This window comes from Chrysemys picta, chromosome 21, assembly GCF_011386835.1.
Source record: "Chrysemys picta bellii isolate R12L10 chromosome 21, ASM1138683v2, whole genome shotgun sequence".
NCBI classification, from domain to species: domain Eukaryota; kingdom Metazoa; phylum Chordata; order Testudines; family Emydidae; genus Chrysemys; species Chrysemys picta.
Genome location: NC_088811.1, coordinates 11,986,550 through 12,007,058, shown reverse-complemented (window position 1 = coordinate 12,007,058; position 20,509 = coordinate 11,986,550). Strand labels below are relative to the sequence as shown.

Genomic DNA, 20,509 nt, shown 5'->3' with positions numbered 1-20,509 from the left:
GGAGGGGAGAGGTGGGGAGGGAAGGGCTGTGCACATTAAAGGAAGTCTTAATATAGTGGCACATCTTGCCTTCACTCTGAGCCATTGATTGCAGGGCTACACCCTTGCTGACGAAGAGGAGGATCCCCTGATTTATCAGCACCGAATGCTGAGAAGCAACCAGGGAGAGACGCTGACCAGTGGCCCTGTGGAAACAGGACCTATGAAGAAATTACACGTCAGCACCATCAACCTGCAGAAGGTGAGTTATGGATTTCCCGCAGTAGCTTGCTGCAGACAGTGGGGGGCTATTGGTGCCTTGATCAAAGAGTTATGTCTCGAGCATCTGAACATTTTTCAGGGCTGTCTTCCATTGCCAGCTGTCAGTCCCAAGAGTAGACTTGTTTGATGTCAGGGGGCTTCCTTTAGAATTCTAAGCCACTTTGGGTTCTCTCTTGGTTTTAGAGGATGTCTTGCGAGCGGTTCAGATGCTGGATTGAAAGCGGCCTTGTAGTAACACTGAAGGGCTCTTTCCCCATGTCTGATGTGTTCGCAAGATTCCTTGATTCTGAGGAGTGAGCCTTAGAATGGTCTATCACTTACTTCTAGATTTAACTACTTCAGCTCCATTGTAATGTTTTTTTCTACCCTCACTGTCCCCCAGAATAGCCCATTATTAAAGGCAGCTGTGTAAAGTGCCCTCTGTTCCATGTTAGAGAAATGTTCAAATGAACTCTCTGTGGTGCTTTACAGTTCTGTGCGTGGATGCGTCTCTAGGTATTGGTATGTGTGAGACTATTTAGACCACAGACAAATAGTGACTGGCTCAGGGGGAAATAGCAGGAAAGTATTGACCCAGAATGACCATAATGACTTTGATAAGTAGCCCTTTGCTTTAAGTGGTAAGTGCAATGAAGGAACTGGGTTCTACTTAGGACAAGTTCATGGCTACCGTTCCACTAATTGCAGTGCTTATCCTCGGCACCTCTTCCCAACAGAAGGCATTGGAGCACTTTGGCTGGCCTCTGGATGCTCTCCATCTGCTCTTAGGAGGGCAATAGCACAGTTATGATTGATCACGTGAGCACTGTTTGACCATAGGCTAGATTCAAAGGGGTGTATGTGTGGCACTACCTCTCCTCAGCAGGATGAGGGGCTGAGCTGATCCTGCAGTTCTAATTCTAGATGCACGCTATTAGGTATTTCAAAGCTGATGCTTAACATTGACATGTGACATTGGGTGTGTTTTGCAAAGGAGAGAGAAGGGCTGCAGGTCTTGCTTGTTAAGCGTTTATCGTGCGTGATGGGAACATGCTTTGGGTGGGTTGCTTAGAAATGAGGCTGGATTGTTGCAAATGGCCCTGTGGAAGGAGAACCCCGCCAGGGAATGGAAGAACAGATCGTACCAGATGAGCTGTAGAGCTATGAAATAGAAACTTCTCTTGCTTGAAGCCTCTTATCCTCTACTTTGGGCTCACCTACTGGCACTGCGCTCAGCAGCTGAGCTGTCTTGCTTTCTGTTTCAGGCCTGGGGAGCAGCAAGAAGAGTCTCCAAAGATGACTGGCTGGAATGGCTGCGGCGACTGAGCTTGGAGTTACTGAAAGATTCCTCGTCGCCATCCCTGCGCTCTTGCTGGGCCTTGGCTCAGGCCTATAACCCTATGGCCAGGTACAGTCATTCTGTATTTCCTGCCTCTCCTTAATGTGCTTGCAGCACCAGGCACACGCCAAAAAAAAGGGTAAGGAAATGGAAACTCACATAAAAGCTGCTGAGTTTTACATAGAGTTGCCTATTGCTTGGGCAGGGAATAAAATGGTTGGCATTCCTGATTGGCAGCTCCTCGAGGTGCGATGTTGAGTGGGAGGAGAATTTTCAATATAATTCTGTCTACTGTTTTTTCCAGAATAATAGAAGGCAAATAAAAGTGAAGCTGAAAAAACAGGAAAGTAAAAAATAGTTTGTAGAGCCCTGCATCTCAGATAAGATTCTTCTGGGTGGAATAAATTGCTCTGATTTAATATCATTGTAACCAGTAGGTCTAGGGCGCCTTGGTTTTCGTGAGCAGCCGCCTGTTCATCTCTTCCCTGTGGCTCATAATTGTCACTTCAGTGGGCGGGAACCTGACTTTACTGTTGTCTCGAGAGCAACTCATTTCTAGTTTATCTTTTTTGATAGAAGTGAATTGTAGCACGCATACAATGGAAAGGCTGATAGATTGGCAAAAGTTTGGGGCTTGCTGTGTGGGCGGATATTGTGCAAGTGTCCTTTACAGCTCTGCAAATGCATCTCAGTTCTGTCCTTTAGTATTTCCCTGCTATTCTAGCCCCACTCCCAGAGTGCCCCCATCTTCCCCCCGCCGCATGTGCACTTAATCCTCCGTGCAGCAACCCCTGCTATACCCCGGTTCTATTCTGTAGAGAGCACAGACTATGTGGTAACTTTGTGATGTCAACACATGTCCAGTAAAAATGCTAAGGGACATTCTCCCTGCCCCACTAGTTCAGGCTGGAACCCAAATACAGTATTCAGAGCAGAAAGGATAGACACGCTCCCTGCTGTTCCAGTCCACCATCATCATATTGCTTTAAAAGATTTTATTTTTTTAAATTTAATCTTGTTGGGCATTTTGTGCTGAAGAAATAAACACAGGAATTTCTCATTCCTGTGCATACCAGATGAATTGCAGGGCTCTGCACAGAAGTAACATAAAGGGTTCCAGTGCTTAAGCCACTAAGATCTCTTGTGGTTCTGTGGTCTAAGCATAGTGTTTGGAATAACAAGACTCCTTGCAACCACATGTTTTCATCCTGGCTGCGTTCATTCAGCCCTTAGTTTATCTACCTGAGTAGGACAAAGTTCTCTGCAACTTGTGTGTGAGCCTCTTGAGTTAGATCTTCAAAGCAGAGATTCTGTGTATCAAACATCCTGTCATGCTTTTTCAAAGATCAGGAATCCATCCCCTTGGCCAAAAAACTCCCTCCCCTGCCCTGTTGTGCAGTAGGCTGCATAGAGCTGGCTGTCAGGCTACTGTCCTCCACCCCCAGTGATTACTGCAATGACTTTTCTACATGTGGTTCGTAAAGCAGGTCGGAAACCTTGGTGCTGAAAGGCCCTGTGTAAATGTAAGGTAATATTTAATAGAGACGATACCAGGAATTTCAAGAGAACCTTATTTATATTCATTTTATATCCTATTTTCTCTGCATTAAAAATGAATAAAGCAGCTAATTGAGAGAAGGGTACTAAGACAGCAAAAGCAAGAACCTCCCCAGTGATGCATTTTCGTCTTTTTGTTGAGGTTTAATATGTTCTTGTAGTGTGTCCCCACATAACCTCGCACTTAGAATCAACTACAGAAGAGAAGGCTGAGGTTGCATTTGTCAGGGCTTTAATCATCTGCTCTCTTGTGAGTCTGGATTCTGATTTCTAGTACCTCAGCAAGATTCGTCTAGCTGTTAAGCTTCATAATGATCCAAGAAATACTTTGATTCTCTACAGAATCCCTGAAATAGTTTCAGCAGCAGGCAGAATGCTGAGGCAGCAAGTGATAAGCCTCATATTGGAGCGCCAATTTTATGTAGAACTCTATCCGAGGATGGTGGAAAGGGTTTGTAAAACCTCTTGTTGGGCCACGGCCCGGGGGTCAATCCACAAAGGACTCCACCCTCACTTTCACTCCCCATCTAAAGACAAAAGTAAAATTACTTAAAATATTCTGGTCCACTAATAATAGTCTCCAAATATATCCCCAGAGCACATGTGAGCATCCTACCTCCCTCTTGTGCGGGGAGACTGAGGCAGAGGTGACTTGTCCAAGGCCATGGAGAGAAACTGTCAGATCTGGGATTAAAACTCAGGAACTCCTGGCTCCCAGTCCTATGTTCTAAGTACTAGTTAGACTGAAATCCTGTCGCCAAGTGACCTTCTATTTGTACAGTATCTCTCACCCAGATGGTTCTTAAAGTGCGTTACAGATAGATCACTCAACCTATATGCAGTTCGGAAATCACTGAGGGTACTACTGAAATGTCATTACATCTGGGGTGGAACAGAGTAGATGTTTGGGGCATGGCAATACTACACAACGGCTTAGGAACGGCAGTGAAGAATTCCATATCTGTCAAACTTCAAAGGGAATCGAAAGCGGCATAGTGCAGTTATCTGTGTTTAGAATTTGGGAGGGTTAAAATCTCTTATTTAAAAAAAGCCAGGACATCTTCAGTGACCACAACCTCAGTTTTGTCATCATGCTGGCTTCCGCATAACTCAGCAGTGGCCCTGAGCTTGAACACAGGAGCTCAGCTCACAGCAGGAGAACAGAAGTTGGTTTTACAGTGAATGGTTAATCCCTTCCTCTAATCCTGTTTTGCCTCCATCCTCAGAGATCTCTTCAATGCTGCCTTCGTTTCCTGCTGGTCCGAGCTGAATGAAGACCAACAGGATGAGCTGATCCGAAGCATTGAGTTGGCCCTCACTTCTCAGGATATTGCTGAGGTGACTCAGACCCTGCTGAACTTGGCAGAATTCATGGAGCACAGTGACAAGGTAAGAGAGCCCCTCGTTGCGGGACGGGGGTGATTATCCTTACACACTGTCCTTCCTTCCTGCACCCCCACTCGATTTCTGATTCTGACCTGTTCCTCTCCAGGGTCCGTTGCCATTAAGAGATGATAATGGCATTGTCCTGTTGGGGGAAAGAGCTGCCAAATGCCGTGCCTATGCTAAGGCCCTGCACTACAAAGAGCTGGAGTTTCAGAAGGGCCCCACCCCAGCTATTCTGGAGTCTCTCATCAGGTAGCGTGACTCTCATCAGTTCTGGTTGTGCCTGACTTCCACCAAACTTCCCCTGCCCACTGTTGTCATTTACAGTAGACCCACTCCACTCTCAGGCAGCAAAAAAGAGATTTAGAGTCTTGGACATGGGGTCCAATGTGTAGATTAGCAGATTGTTTGCTTTCAAGGGGGCATCTGTAGCTTGCAGACTGTGCACACTCACACCTGTCGAGTTCATTTCTCTTTCTGTGCTGTAAAAATTCTGGTGTGAGCTGGCGTCTGGGAGTTGGTTATTTCCCTCTCTCAATGAGCTGGAACCCGCTGAAGTTTTGCAGGACCCAGTTACAGAAGCAGATCAGACAGAGTCCTCTGATGTTTCCTGGTTAGGTGCGAGTCCCCAGGGAGTGGCTGAAACGTAGATGAAAGATGTTTCTGCACCTTAAAGGAAACACAGTCCGTGAACCTGAAGCTCAGCAGCTGGACAGAAGGCTTTTGGGAAATGAACTTGGCCTTTTTTTGTATCTATTGTTGCAGCTGAGTATTTCAAATTGGGCTAAACTGGTGTTTATCAGTGAGATGGCAGGAATGACTGGGTTTAAGGAAAAGCCAGGAATTACGGTGTGTGTCCCACTCCACCTCCCCCACAACAAAGGATTGTGACAGCGTACCCCATAAGGCTTTATGGGGGGGTGTTTATAAATGTATGTATGATATAACTGAAATCACAGGGATTTTCAATCCATCTGATTCTGAAGAGTTTTGATCATGAAATCAAGCACTGTTGGGCAAGTCTGCAGCCAGTCAAAGTGAAATACGCCACAGAAAAGTCTGAATTCCCACCAGTTTGTCCAGCCATCACAATGGATGGTACCTTTTGTGCTCTTAATATTGTTACTTTAAATGCCAACATGAACCATTTCTTTTGTGATTGTCCTACTGGAATAACCAACCACTGCATTTTGCAGTGTGGCAGAAGTAGTGTTGCTGCACCTTCTGTTTTCCAGGATCATGCCCTGCAAGCCTAGCTTGTGGAGTCCATGTGTGACATCCCGTTGTTTTGTGATGATGTAATGGCCACGCTGTGGGAACATGATATGGCAGCGTCATCACGGTGGAAGCATCAAAATGCCATGATGCAAAAGTTTCTCTCTAGACTAGATGTACCTGCTTCACCCAAACCTCCCATTCACTTGGAAGAAAGGCTCTGCCTAAGTAATGTAGCTATATTTGCAAACAGTTAATAGAATAGTCTTTATATTGGGCCATGATACCTTTGCTCGTGTTTTTGAAAAGACTGATTAGGAGGAAAGTAAATGGCCATTTATGAACTGCATGGACTCCAGTAGTGTGTTTGGGATTAGCAAATTTTCTGTATAACTTGGCCTGGTTGTAGCAGCAAAAGACATTTCAGTATAACAAGCTAATAAATATCTTTGTAATTGACCCTCCTTGCATCTTAAAATATCATCTGCTGTTGAAATGCCTGAGGTCAAGTACAATATAAATTCCACAGATTTTGCCAAAGCTCTCTACAGACTTGCTGGTTTTGCTCATATCTCATCCAAAGCTGCTGCTGTAACAGAACATACCCTGGTGAATTTTTCTTCTGCACTCCTAAGCTTGAATAATTAGAGGTACTGTTTAAACTGGTGGTTGGTGAGGAATTTTCCAGAGCACGTGTTCGTTAGTGGGGGGAAGAATCTGCCGCTGCTGCATTACTTTAAAAAGCCATTGTTTATGAAATTTGTTCTGCTGTTCTAGAGGCAGCCAATGAAAAGGGCATTTAGCAGTCACCTTTACTTTTCTGTATTACTTGACCTTCCTGTGGTGTTTTGTATCCTACATTTAGGAAATGCTGCGATAAAGCTAACTGAATGCTAGGCCAACACAGACGGCCTATTAAAGAGATGCATACTCTCCTGGTGAGCAGAGGACTGGGAATCAGGAGCTTTTGTTTATAGCTGACTTGGGCTGGATTTGAACTGGTGAATTAGATTATCTTTATATTTGAGCAAAAATATTACAGAGGCTTTTGACTCTTTGGCTGCAAAGGGCAGTTTCAGGCTGCAGCCCCAGGGTGTGCTCAGCTGTGCAGGGCTGCACTTGGCTCAGCTTTTCAAAATTCTGCTTGTCCAGCACAAATAACTTCTGTTGTTTGGATGGGCAAATAAAATATCACATCACGAGGGTGGCAGAAAAGATTTTGTGTCTAGGCTTGTAAAATTTCATGAGCGCTCTGGCTAAACTATGTTAGCTTGGCAGGGCCAGGCTACCTTTGAAGTGTTGTCTTGAGAATGCACAACTCTAGAAAGCACCTCCCTGATTTTTCTCATTTCATATCAGCCCAGACAGCAATAACTTCTAGGTAATATTGTCAAATGCTTTTGTTCCCCAAGGTCCTATTAGTATCTCACGATTGACGTATTTTTCAGTAGACTTTAGCCATTATGCCTAGGATCGGTTGTCTACTTTATAACTCCCTGGCTTGCTTTATGTGCTGGAATTGGGGTGGGGTGCAGCCTTTTGGCCCTCTCCGTTCTGGTTCCAGCTTTGTACTGGTGGCAGTTCAGTCATTGCCAGCTGGCGACAAATTGTCAGGTTGAAAATGGTCAGAAACGAAACGTCTAAAATGCTAGTGACAAACCCAGAGAGGCTGCAGCTTTTATTGCTGTAGCAGGAAGGCCCTGCAATGGGCAATGTGCAGCCCAGACTGTCTGTGATTTCCATTCTCATAGCACGGACACGTCTCTCTCCATTAGGACTCTAAAGGCTGACTCCGGAGGACTGGGTACAGAGAGGCCAGATGAAGGGTTGTTCACTCTCAGGTCACACCCTCCAGAGCTGTCTGAAATTCCTGACGTGGTTAAACGTGGCTTTTTTTTTTTTTTTTTGCTTTTTTTTTAAAGATTGAAACTGAAGTTGCAGGGTCCTAGATAAATACAGAGGGGAGATGTGTGGAATTCCCCAAATAAGCACCACTTCTCCCCCCTGTGTACCACCAAGCCTGCTGTAGTACGTGTCCTGGCTCTGTAACCAAAGATCGACACATCTTGCTTGAAACAGAAACTCCCTGAAATCACAGATTCAGATCCTAGATGGGTTAACTTGGTCCATCTACCTTGTAAGAGGGATAAGTTAATGTGGGTAGGGCAGATGGAGAGTCTCTTGGACAAGATCTTGCAAACAGACCTGTTGTCTGCACTGCAGGAATATTAAAAGTCCCATGGCACTATTTGTAAGCGGTATAATTTGGAGGCCAAAGTCTGTCTGTTCTCACCTCCCAGAAAATTGCTGTGCCGTGTGCTGTCCACTGGTTGGTGCCACCTTCCACTGATGGCTGTATTTCTGCAATGCTGTTTGAATATAGCTAGTGAAGTACTTCGGGAGCGTTCCGGCTCAAAGGCACTATAACTGTAGGTGGTTATAAAACACCTCGGGATTTATGGCTCTTGAGCAGGATTTAGTGAGGTGCCAATCGCAGGCCCTTTGTGATGAGGACGGAAGAAATAGCTGTACTGTCGTGGTGAATACTATGGCGTTGTCTCTAGCAGGCTCTGGTAGAGCTGTAAGGGAAAAGAGGGACAGGTGGAAAGTTGGTGCAAGTTCTTTCAAATGTGAATTAGTCGATGCCATTGCAGCACCAGGTTTGCAGGTGTTGTGGCCATCTTGCTCTGCAGTGGTGGTCATGGCACATCCAAGAGGAGGTCACATAAAAACCCCAGCTTCTTTTTGCCTTTCAAACTCATTCCTGAAGCAGCAAAGACTTCCCCTTGCATGTCCACTCAGTTTATCCCTCTCCACTCTTAGAGATGTTAGCGTGATCGGTGTCTACTCCTGCATTCCGCCCCCCTCCTTGTTTGTTGTTAATGTGACTTTGCTTGGCCTTCTAATATGTCTGTTCTGGGTGTTCATTGTATTTGAACTGTCTGTCCAGTGCCTTGAGTGCTGTTTGGGAGTGGGAGGGTGAAGACTTCCTGAACATTTCAGGAGTCAAGGCTCTTTCGGTGAAGAGTTGGAGCAGGCTTGGAGGTGCAGCTTTGGGGTGAACATCATGGCTCTTGCCCTCTAGGTGGAAAATGCTGTTGTGGCAGATTGGGGTGGGCAGAGCGATTCAGCAACTCTCAGAGGGGTAGCCGTGTTAGTCTGGATCTGTAAAAAGCAACAGAGTCCTGTGGCACCTTTAAGACTAACAGATGTATTGGAGCATGAGCTTTCGTGGGTGAATACCCACTTCGTCAGATGCATGTAATGGAAATTTCCAGAGGCAGGTATAACAACTCAGCAACTCTCGGGGCTCTGGCTGCAAACTGAAGGTTTTGTGCCTTGCCTCAAAATGGAAGGCAAAGTAGAATAAGAGCATAATGCAAAACCATTTTTACCAGCCTTCTGTTCCCAATTGTGAAGTAGTGGGACAACGACCCTTCCAGCCTCCCTACCTGCTGTGTACACCTGGCCGTGTGTGTTGCTATAAGTTACTTCCCAGAGAATGGCCAGGATTTGAGTCACAACTTAGCAGCACGTCCTGCTCTCTATTAGCTTCCTTATTTTTCCTTCCTAGCTTGTGTATGAGCTTGATTCAGCTGTTGAGAGATTCAAATTACTAAACTTGTCAAGTGTACTGCTCCCAGCCAGCCAAACCATCATTTCAGTTTGAGAGGTGGACGTTCCTGTGAAAGGATCTTTCCCCGGGGATACGTAACTCTTTGTTAATCAATGAATGCTAGCTCCCTCCCTGCCTGGCTCTCTGAAATCCATAGCTAATTTATTCACTTGCTTCCTATTCTTTGTGCTGAGGCCGAACAACTGGAGTCTTGGTTTTAAAGACTCCGGCACTCGTGCAGAGCAGCATCTGCCTTTGCAACCGTGTTCAGGTCATTGTCTGAAACAAGGAGCCGAGCTCTTTTATTCCCTGGGGAGAATCCGAGACAAGGACACAAGCATGAGCAAGTTTCTTACTGAACTCTGTTAAATCTGCCTTCAAGAGATCACTCAGGGGTGAGGAGATGAGGGAAATAGATTGTTGTAGGGCTTTAGGTGGGACAGAAGGGTACAAGTCTGCAATATGTTGTTAAACAATTATTCATTTAAACGAACTTACTGTTTTCCTATATGGGTGAGCAATATATAGCACATTGTGAATGCTACTGTAATCAGAATGATAAAGGATAGCAAAGAATCTGTAGCTTTGAGTCCTGTATGTTAGAATTCCACATTGACTTGCACTAGGAGGAATGTTTCCCTTGCATTGGTATATGCCCCTCTCTCCCTCTTCAACCAATGCACGAAGTTCTCTGAGGCGTGAGGAAGGGCACAGCCTCTCGAACAAGTTGCTTTGGTCTTTATACGGTGGATTTTTAAGTTCTCTGAAGATACTTGCTTTTAGATTTATGCTTTCACCTTTGTTTACTTTACAGATATTTGCTTCTGTGCCGCATGCTGTGCTGTTTTTGCCTTCTCTGCAATATGCTTTCATCCCTTCGTCTCTCGTGCATCCGTTAGGATGCTTCAGAACTTGCTGTATTCCCTTTTCCTGACCTTAATCCCTCCATGTGTGTGTGAGTGTTTGTATCAAACAGCAAGTTAAGGAACAAGACTTGAAGCAAACAGGCTTAAAAACGAGAGAGAATTTATTACAGAAATGGAAAAGTTTGGTATAAAAAAAATCCATTGCACAGACTGCATATTTGTATACAAAGCTGTTCCAATGCACAATATGAATAGTCAACATATATAAGACATTTCCCAGGAAACCTTTATCTCCCGTTCCACATCAGACAGAAAATTTTAAATTAGGCTCAAGCTCAGTTTTTGTAAAGTAAATAAAAATAGATATATTAACTATAACCGTCTTTTTCTACATATTCAAGCAACGGTGTGGCTGCCCTTTTTAACCATCGTTTTCAAGACACTCTTAGGTAAGGAAATGGAACGTGCTGGTTTTCAAGGTGGAACCTTTAGGCAGTGCTTACAAACAATAACCCTCCAAAACAACCCTGGAAATTCCCGGGTATGGCATCCCACCAGCAAGTGAGGATTTTTGTACGTTTCTAATTTCCCTTGGCACTTGAGGATTCTCTGGCTTCCGTTAAAGCTCTGCTCCCAGATGCATTGCTTTGAACTTTCAATACCGTAATGAAAGGAATAACATGCTCCTTTTCTCCCACCCCACCCCTGACGTGTGGGCAGCACTGCAAAATTTACTAGGTGCCTCTTCTGGTGTATTTTGCCTTTTCTCTAAAGCATCGAATACTGGTCACAGCTGGTGGCAATAGAGCTTTCTTCATGGACCAGGGGTCTGATCCAAGATGAATAATCCTATGCTTGTAAACCATAAAGCAGAGTGTTAAATATTCCCACATCTGGATTCTCTTTTAAGTAAAAACAGAAAGTTAAAAGCAGGTGGAACTTCAGGATCAAGCATCATAAAACAGAGATTCGAAATACAACTTGGGTTCCAGTGACAACACAAACCACTCGATATTGCTTCTCTTAGTGCGTAATATTATCCAGGATCCTTTGCTGTATTAGAGCCACACATAATCTCTATATTATTCGATCCCTTGTTTACTAACACTTCCATTAACCTGCCTTTTTCCAATTAAATATTAAAAGACCCTCCCCCCCGCCCCGCCCCGCTTGTGGTTTGGAATACAGTGTCAATGTTAAAAGGCTTTTGGCTACGTTTGCTCCCTGTTCGCTCCTGGTCTTGCTGATAGTGTGATGAGGTGGCACAAAATGGCCCTTCTGTGTTCCAAGAGGAACACTAGTAATGTTGAAAATCAGTTCATTGCAGCTCAGAGAGTTGCATCCCAGTCCCTCATATGCTTTCTAGTATAGATCTCCCACCTCCACATAGCCTAGAGCAGATGGGACTTGAGGTCTCTCCCAGAAAGCACTCTCCCTGGGAGTATAGTCTTGCATGGGTGACTAGTGGCCGGAAGGTGGTGATGAGACTTCAGGAAAGAGCAGGTGCCACACACAATTGCCTAAAGTTTCAACCTAGCTTTTCCTGCATGGGGAGAATGGGCCAATTAACATGCACTGGAGGAACATCTCATGGATATTTCTAAGATGTTTGAAGGGTTTGAAATAAAAGCCCCATTCCTCTGTTTCTTGGGTCTTGGTAGAAACTGCCTTCCTTGGCAAGATTTGTATTCACCCTCAATGAATCTAAACACTACAGAGATGGCAAAAAGGAGGGTAAAAGCTGCATTTTTCCTAAACTCTAACTGGTCAAATAATAAGGCAACCATGTAAATCCCAGTGCTAGTGTAACCACAACATATCCTTCCTGAAGATGCTGCTACTGCAGGATGTGCCTACTCTAACATAATGTGTATCCTGTTGGGGGGAGAATGCCTTAAGAGGAGAGAACTGAGCTGAGCCGTAGTAATGTTGGTACCTTTCCTCTCTCCCGTGTCTGCCTCAGAACTAATGTGTGATGCATAGTCAGTGTATGTAGCCCTTGTGGTCGCACACTTTCTAGATGAAGTAAACCGTTTCAGTGGCTGGTTTTGAGATTCCAGGCTGTTTCCCCTCAGTGCAGCAGTGTCACCGTAGCTTTACAATTGAGTGTTGCTTCCCGCTAGGGTTTGAAATCCTCTGGGCGGATCTTCATCTCGACTCTTTTCAGAGAGTAGGTTGAGCCGTGCCAGCCATACCAGGTGATTCCATCCATGTTTTTGGTGTGTTCCCCTTTGCGGTAGTAAACCCCATTCAGGTTGGAATCTGTGCAGCAGTTGTACCAGTATCCACCTTGCAGGAAACAAACAGAGAAAGCCTTTGTCTACCATTTAGTTAACACTGATGTTCTGTGTTCACGATGTGAACAATTTTCCTTCTGCAGGGAAGGAGTGGGAGAGGGGCCAGGGTGCAGAATTCATTCTGGGAGCCTGTGCCCTTGGCAGCTGACATTACATTGGGACAGGAGCTAAATTCAGGACACACTGGTGAGCCCTCTTTGAAGGGTTCAGAGATGCAATAAACAGGGCAAATCACCAAGATGATGTAGCCAAATAAGCCCAGAGTCTTTGTTAAAGTTCTTGTCTGAGGCGCTTGATGCACCTTTGAAAGTTTCATCTCCATTTCTTCCCTCTCTCCCTCTTTGAAAAACAAAAGGTCAGCAGAGGACACTGTTTAGTGTTCTTAGCTGGTTGGCTCTAGTATGCATCTGAATGCAATTGTCTGAGGGTTTACTTTGCAACTAAGGCAACAGTAAAGTAGAACAGCTGAATTCAGAAACTTTTCCCTGGGGGCTATAATTGCTTCACCATAAAGCCTACAGAGGTGAAGCTTATCCCTCTACATATTGGGGCTGTATTAAGAAATTTAAAATAAAAGAGCGAGTTCAAAAGCACTCAGTTACCTTGGTGATGAGCACAGTACAAAAAGCTGAATAGAATATTCCATCCAGAGGCTCTTATTATAACATGACTAGAGCAGAGCTCAAGGTGCATGAACCCCCAGATGAAAATAATTCTACAAGTCACTGCAACCCATATTTTATATATAATCTTACATTTATTTAGTACCTTCCATCTATAACTGAATATAAAAAAAATACACAGGGATAATCTCACCCACCTCTGGGTTAGCCAAGCAGATACTTGGTGCACAGTACACTTAACAACTGTGTAGGTGGGTCAAGTATTGGCCAGAGACACCAGGGCAAACCCTGACTCCTGTGGAAAGTGCATAGCGTGGTTCATTCAAACACTTGCAGAGGAGGAATCTGTGTGCCTTACCTTTACGGAACTCGACACAGTCATCCACGCACTTGTCGTTGTCCTTGTCCTTGGTGCTGAAGGCTGTGTTGTTGTGGTACCTTAGGGAGTCACGCCCTGTGTTGCCAGTGTAGTTCCCCAGGAATAGGCGGTAGCTATTCAACTCGTTGCTCAGGGTGAACTGGTTATATTGTGCGTAGCGGATGTTGCCTTCCCAGTCCTGCCACGGGATTAGAGGGGTGAAGAGGAAACAGATTCTGTTTTTAAATAAAATAAAAGTACTAGGCAGACTTTAGCAGCTGTGTTTACCTGGGATGCACGTTAGCTGCGTTTTCAATAGTAATTTCTCTTTTAAAATAGAGACTAGACTGCAGGTACTCCACTATGACAAACTAGAATGAACAAATTTTCACTTAGCATAGCAGGCTGGTGAATTACCAAGGCATCCTGTTTGCTAGGTGGTCTGCATTAACATTAAGTTCTATACGCAGAAATCTGGTACACTTCTTATCTTAAATGTGGGCTAACTCAAGTTGTTTTTTCCTCCCTCAGGGAGTGGCGTTTAGATTCTCTGGAAGCCCCACACACCACCATTTTGTCCATTACCCCATGCTCATCTCTCAAGGCCCTACACTTACAGCTGCCATTCTTCCAGTCATGACCTGGACTGATTAATAACTCGCCAGCCATTAATAGACTGGAGAAGTTGCTGCTGGGCAATGCAAAGCACTTCTTCCCCCTGTGTGCTGTCTCTGCAGCACTCCTGCCCAAAGGAGTGACCTTGAGTCCCTCCAATCTGTAGTTGGGCATCCCTGTGGATCTTTAAATCCCTAAAAGCTGGTCAGCAGCATAATCCCTCTGCCCTGGGCTATGACCTTGTTCACCTCAGTGATGGGCAAAATTCACCTGAGAATCCTTTAGAGTCTGTGGCTCACCCAAGATCCAAGCTGTAGCCCCGTGAAGGTTCTGTTACACCGATAGTAAACCCTGGGGAATATGCTTCTGTCGTGCCCCTAATGTTGTTGCCAGGTTTCTCTCGCATTAGTCTCCCTAATCTAAATATGCGACTCCTTTAGCCCTCCATCGCTGTTAGGAGATTGCACTTTCTACCAAAGAACTACTGTGCACTAGAAGCTTTTGCTGCTGGAAGTGAGAACCTGTGAATTACCTCCAGCTCTACTCGCAGCAGGGTCGGGCGTCTGGAGAGCCGATAGATATTTTCATTCCCTAGCCAGAAATCTCCCCGGATATTGCCAAATCCTTCCTTGTATTGTTTCCAATCTCTGTTGAAAGAGATCAGGCCAACTTTGCGCCTCTGGATGATGGTCCAGCCACCACCGTCTGTCTCCATGTCACAATACACCTGTAGCAAGAGAGGATGCAGTGCTAACCAGTCAGCAGGGTGACAGGGTCCCATTTCCGATTTCATTGTTTACAAGATCAGGAAGCAGGGCAGGACACTCTGCACCAAGCCTCATCTGTCAAGGGAGTTTGTTGGTTTGTGCAAAGAGGCACAAAAACCTGATTTGCTCTGAGCCTTTCTCTCTCCAGTATAGCCTCTCCATCCCTACATTTAAAATCCCTACAGGATCTTATATAGTAATATGCCCTCTTCCTCCCTCCGACACTGTAAAAACTGGACTTCAGTCTAAGTGTTTTCCGAATGTACAGTATTGAAGAAGCTCTGCTAGAACCAAAGGCATGCACGGTGTATGCATGGCATCCTCACCTCTAGGTCAGGGCTCCCCAAGAATTCATCTGGAGGCAGCTTGTAAACACCGGAGATTCTGTAATTCTTCTGGTAAAGGGATGAGCAGTCATAGACAGCATCTACTTGAATCAAACACAGGAAGTAAGATGCTGAGCAGGAGAAGGGCCACCTACTGCGGAGGTGCGTCCTCGAAGGCTTTAACACAGTTCTTGAGATAAACATTCAAAGGGGCCATTTTGTTGCATCTCCAGTGAAGTGCAGAAGGGTGGAGAAAAATCTGCCTGGGGTGTGATGTGTGCATGGAACAGCGTAGCTTTGATCAGTGCCTGGGTCTGCTCACCTCTGTATGGCAGCAGTATTGGTGCTGGTCAGGTTTGCATGTGAGAGAGAGAGAGATGGCGGCATTGGAACATGAGGTGCTTTCTGTGGGAGGTGGGATTTCTAAGCCTTTTGTCTTCAGCCCCCAAACAGAAAATACTCCTCATAGGAACTCAAAAGCCCATGAAATGAGACAGCACTTGTTAAAAATGAGAGAGATAATCAGGCTGGTGCTGGATGGATGGTTATGAGGCCTTGAAGCAAATTGCAAAGCCCCATTGCATGTATAGGGCTAGGTACAGTATTTGCAGATGCTGAAATAATCCATTACTACAACTGTAGGAAATATTTTTGTGCGCTTTAAAATATCTTTCCACTACGCAAATGAAGATTTAACCCTTTCTGTGGCTGCTTAGCACAATACGATGGCATTAAAATTCTAGCACACAGGAAAGAATGCTGAATGTAATTTAGTCATCTCTGGCTTGGTTTATAAAATATACAAGGAAGTGGCTTTGTGCTTGGCTCTGGGGGGCTGTGTTAGCACTTTACAGCATGCAGTCTTGTCTCTCTTCTCCCACCCATCAGGAGGTGGGGGTATTTTTAAAGCAGCACTTTTGAGAGGGAGGAAGTACCAGGTGCTCAATAGCGACCCCTCTGGCCTGCTCTGAAGTGAATCTGTGGGGGGCTCCTTGTGCCTGAAGCCCTTGTGTGGTGGCCACAGTCTCGGGGCGCAGATGATGGTAGGGTGAGGGAGACTAAAATGGGGAGCTCTAATTAGCTCTATTCTGGATCCAGGGAGGAAAGGGCTAAGTGTAAAGGACAGAGATGCTGTGCTATACAAGGAAACAAATGGCTTGTATGTGTAACTAGCAGAATCAAAACCTCATCCGTTACCTATTACCTTTCTAGTCTCCTAACCTCTTACTGTAGTGCACAAAGCTCCAGCCTTAACAGCCATTTCTGTTTTGTATTAAAATTACCAGCGTGTGAATAAAATGTCCATGCTGGGGAATGAGAGCGTACACTCGTTGCCCCTCTATACACAGGTCCCTGTCTGACAGGCCAGACCGGCTGCCTGTGCTGATCATGTGGTTGGGCAGATTAGCTGAGTTTGTGAATAAAACACATTGCGCAATAGTTTCTGTATCACAGTTTGCGATGGGGGAGATGGCATTTAGCTCATCTGAATCTCAGTCTTGGCAGCCCCCCTTCTCTCTGGGTAGGAGCTGATTGAGGGTAGGTGGTGCACACAGCTGCTTTTACGGGAGGGGATTTATCCCTCCTGACAGTTTTTTCAGCATATTGCAGGGTGAATGACTTTCACCTGGTGGCATGAATTCCCTGCATCTGGCTGCTCAAGTCCCTACTTGGCTGGCTTTCTCTGTGTGCTGCTTTATTTTACAAAACCACATTGCGGCGTTACTATACCCCTGATGAGACTCATTACGGTAAAACCTTTCTGTTTATTTAAGACGATATAAATAGTGAGCAGTGTTTCCAAACTAACGACGTTAAACCTTTTCCTTAAGCAGACCTTAGTAAATACTGGTGGTTTAAGATTTTTTTTTTCCCTGTTGTAAAACAGACCCAGAATTACGGTGTTTAGCACATACAACCACCCCAGGCAATAGTAGTCTTTAGAAGGAAGTTTAACCTTGTTGGAATGGTCTCCCTTTGGAGTAGACTTTCCTCAGCATATCCAAAGCAAATGTGCTATGAAACTTTCCTGCAACACTATACCAGGGAAGGAGGGAGAATTTTAAGCTATTGAAATGTGTTTATGTTCTATCAGGGATTTTGCATAATCTACAACCTTGGATTTCTGAGAATTATTATTCAAAAGATGTCTTTTTTTTATTTTATTCTGGATCAGACAGGCATAAAGATGGTGTTGCATCTGCAATGGAGGTTAGAAGTGTCTCCAATTGTTTAACTAACCCCTGATCCCCTCCCAGCGTTCTGGATGATATGGGCATATTATTGCCAGAAGTTTTCCCACACGAACGGACTGCCTCTCTGTTCAGATTGGGATCATAGTACTTTGGGGGGGCGGGGGGGAGATGTATTAAATGAGTCCATCCTGCTGCAATTGCAGGATCTGTTCTTCTTCCCCAACCCTTAACAGAGCATATCTGCTATTAAACTGATAACTGGATCTATGGATTTCTGGCCAAATAAACCTGGCAGCTTTTTGCACTGTTGTGTCTGCAGAAGTGCACTGGGTAGACTGGCATTCAGTGGGCACAGTCACCGGCTGTGTTAATGGGACATGCTAGCATAGGTTAAAAGTTGGTGGTTAGTTGGAGTTCTGCATTAAGAGGCGCATCTGGGAGCTTAGAGGCTCCGTCCTTACCAGCTGAGGTTTGCGTGACCGTCTGGGCTGCCTGCAGCTGCATGATGTCTATCTGGCTGTTAATTTCGGAGTACTTGCTCTCGGCATCGATGAGCCGGGACTCCATCTGCTTGGTGCTCCCTTCCAGCTCCATCACCTGCATAACCACGTTCACCCAGTCGTCTTCCTGCTTCTTGCTCAGCGACCCCAGCATGGTGCTCAGGTTGGCTATCTGCAGCTTGAGCTCTTTCATCTCATCGCAGCAGCCCATCAGTTTGAGCTGGGTGTTCCCGTTGGTCGTTCTCCTCTTGGGAGGCTTCTGCAGCCACGCTGGGTAGATGGCCAAGGACAAGGTGATAACACAGAGCCATGCCAGTTGCATAGTGACTTTCACTGGCATTTTCACTCTCAGCAGTGAGAACTGAGTTCTCTGACTGAGTCCACTGCAGATGCTGTGAGCGCAGCAGGGGCACGTATGAAACGCTTCTGAAAGTGCTACAGCACGCTGGTGCCCTAACTCTGTTTCTCTCCCCCTCTCTCTCAATGAAGGTGGAGTCTAAAGGGGACTTCTGCAGCCCTTTCCTGTAGGAGTCTGTGCGTTCTGGAAGTCTCTATCTCTCAGCATCTTAAATATCTTTTCTCCTGTGTACCTCCACCCCCCTGCAGCCGTACACAGCATTCTAGCCCCTCCCAGCTAATCTGTTCATATCAAGTGCCTACAGGCTGAAATCAACACAGACTTAGGCCAAAAAAGTGGAGGGGAAGACTTCCCTCCACTCACCTCTGCCCTGTGGGGTGGGAGAGAGAGCTAGGAATTCATGGGAGTTTCCATTTGGGTTTTAGCCCTTTCGGTGACTAAGTCTGGCACGTCAGAGAACATAACAGCATTGGAGGTCCAGGACATGAGGGCCCTCTAACAGGGATGATTTTGTAGCAATTTGAACAAGGTGACTCCTGTGGGGAATGCTCCTAGCTTTGACAGTCCTATTTAAAGTATTCCACGTGAGCTGTATCTCTTGGGTGCTTTTTCGTTTTGATTTGGTGCAGAGACCATTTTAGCCATTTCATCCCATAAACAGCTAATCCTCCTCTCTCCAGATGATCAGTCGTTCTTGGAGTATGTGTCTTGTAGGATTTGGAACTGTTCACTTTAGAGAGGAGATGACTAAGAGGCAGTATAGAATGGTGACTGTATAGAGCAGGTAAATTATGTGCCTCTTTTTACCCTTTCTCATAATACAAGAACATGGGACATTCTGTAACATTGAAAAGCAGCAAATTTAACACTGACAAAAGGAAATGCATTTTTTTACCCAACATATAATTAACCCGGTGAGCTGATATTGAGGTCAGAATTCTAACAGGTTTTTGAAAAAGAATTAGACATTAGAATTAGAGCATCCACAGTTTTTGTATAAAATATAGGATTAAAAATAATCATATTAAACCCTCATAATTCAGGACATAAGCCACACATTAGCTGTTGGAGTTAGGGAGAAACTTTCCCCACGGCAGATTATTCTATAACTGTCGTCCATAAGGATTGTTACACCTTCCTCTGAAGCCTCTGTCCTGGCTACTGTTGGAGGCAGGAGAATGGGACTAGATAGAGCACGGGCTTGATTCAGTCTGGCTGCTTCGATGGTAAATGTCATGGATGCCTGTTTTTAAAAAAATCAATTAATCTCGCTTGTGCCTGGTAGGAAGAAAGTGCGAAAGACATAATTGAGCCATCTTGTTCCACATGGAAGTCACTCACTGGTCTAAAAAGGAACTAGGATACATGGTGATAAATCAATTAACCTAATTAAAACCTTACTGGTCCCTGATGCATCTTGGACCTATGGAAACATAACTTGCTCCAGCACTCAGCTTTTACTCCTCAGCCGTGTTAAACTTACTGCTAGATGTTTTGTTTGTAGCGACGGATGAACGTGTCAGCCATCTAGTAACTTTTCACAAAGCAGCAGTGGTGTCCTGGCAGGGTTCAGAAAAGTGGGAAGATGAAAGCATCAGAGCGTTTGCAAAGATGAAGGATGGTGACACATTGCTGCAGACGCCATATTTCCCAGGGGAGAGACGAGAGCAGGGGTAGAGATCTCTGAGCACATAGCATGGGTGTCTTGGTGGCTGACCCCTCCTGTGTGCTGTGCTCAGGGCACACCCCTGCCATCTAAGGCGTCAGCAGGCAAGGCTCCCACATGTTTCCAGTGACCTGAGATGCCACCAGACTCCGTCAGTCAGGAATGACAGGTATTTTTCTTTGAAAGTACAGCAGCTCCCTCTCCTCATGAGAGCATTGGCTGTTGCTTGTTTTCTGTTGCTGGCATTTCAAGAACGTTCCATAGCAAAATTGTGTTTTATACCACAAACCAGCATGTGCCCCACACGCAGACCAAAAGCCTGACCTTTTTGTTCTGCATGTAATCCTGTCTGAGCCCTCTTCTAGCCAGAGCTTCTGTCTTTCCCTGGGGGCAAATTTTTGTCAGGCTGCATGTGACGAGAAACATGTTTTTGACAAAAACAGAGACCAATAGTGGAGTAAGCTGGGTTCTTGTTTCTCTCTCCCCCCACAAAAAAAAAAGCACACTCCCACTTGTGTCCCTGCTGTGGTCAAACCCTTGGCGTTCTTTTGAAATTCCAACAGCCTCTTTTATTTTTTCTAAGCT

At 45.2% G+C, this 20,509-nt stretch overlaps 2 protein-coding genes across 11 annotated transcripts in view; one reads left to right on the top strand and one right to left on the bottom strand.

The window, feature by feature from the left end:
- Window positions 1–20,509, top strand: part of MTOR (mechanistic target of rapamycin kinase) — a 104,349-nt gene that overhangs the window by 25,751 nt on the left and 58,089 nt on the right. For all 10 annotated transcript variants that reach the window (XM_008167234.4, XM_008167233.4, XM_065574956.1 and 7 more), the window contains 4 exons: window positions 95–241; window positions 1,506–1,648; window positions 4,363–4,525; window positions 4,629–4,774. In XM_008167234.4, the coding sequence (XP_008165456.1) occupies window positions 95–241; window positions 1,506–1,648; window positions 4,363–4,525; window positions 4,629–4,774 (599 nt within the window). The remainder of the gene's footprint in view (window positions 1–94; window positions 242–1,505; window positions 1,649–4,362; window positions 4,526–4,628; window positions 4,775–20,509) is intronic.
- ANGPTL7 (angiopoietin like 7) lies at window positions 10,363–18,784 on the bottom strand. Its single transcript, XM_005292832.5, has 5 exons — window positions 17,862–18,784; window positions 15,206–15,306; window positions 14,645–14,839; window positions 13,498–13,696; window positions 10,363–12,508 (listed from the first exon to the last, which is right to left on the bottom strand). The coding sequence occupies exons 1-5, from the start codon at window positions 18,238–18,240 to the stop codon at window positions 12,339–12,341; spliced, it is 1,044 nt and encodes a 347-aa protein (XP_005292889.2). The 5' UTR covers window positions 18,241–18,784; the 3' UTR covers window positions 10,363–12,338.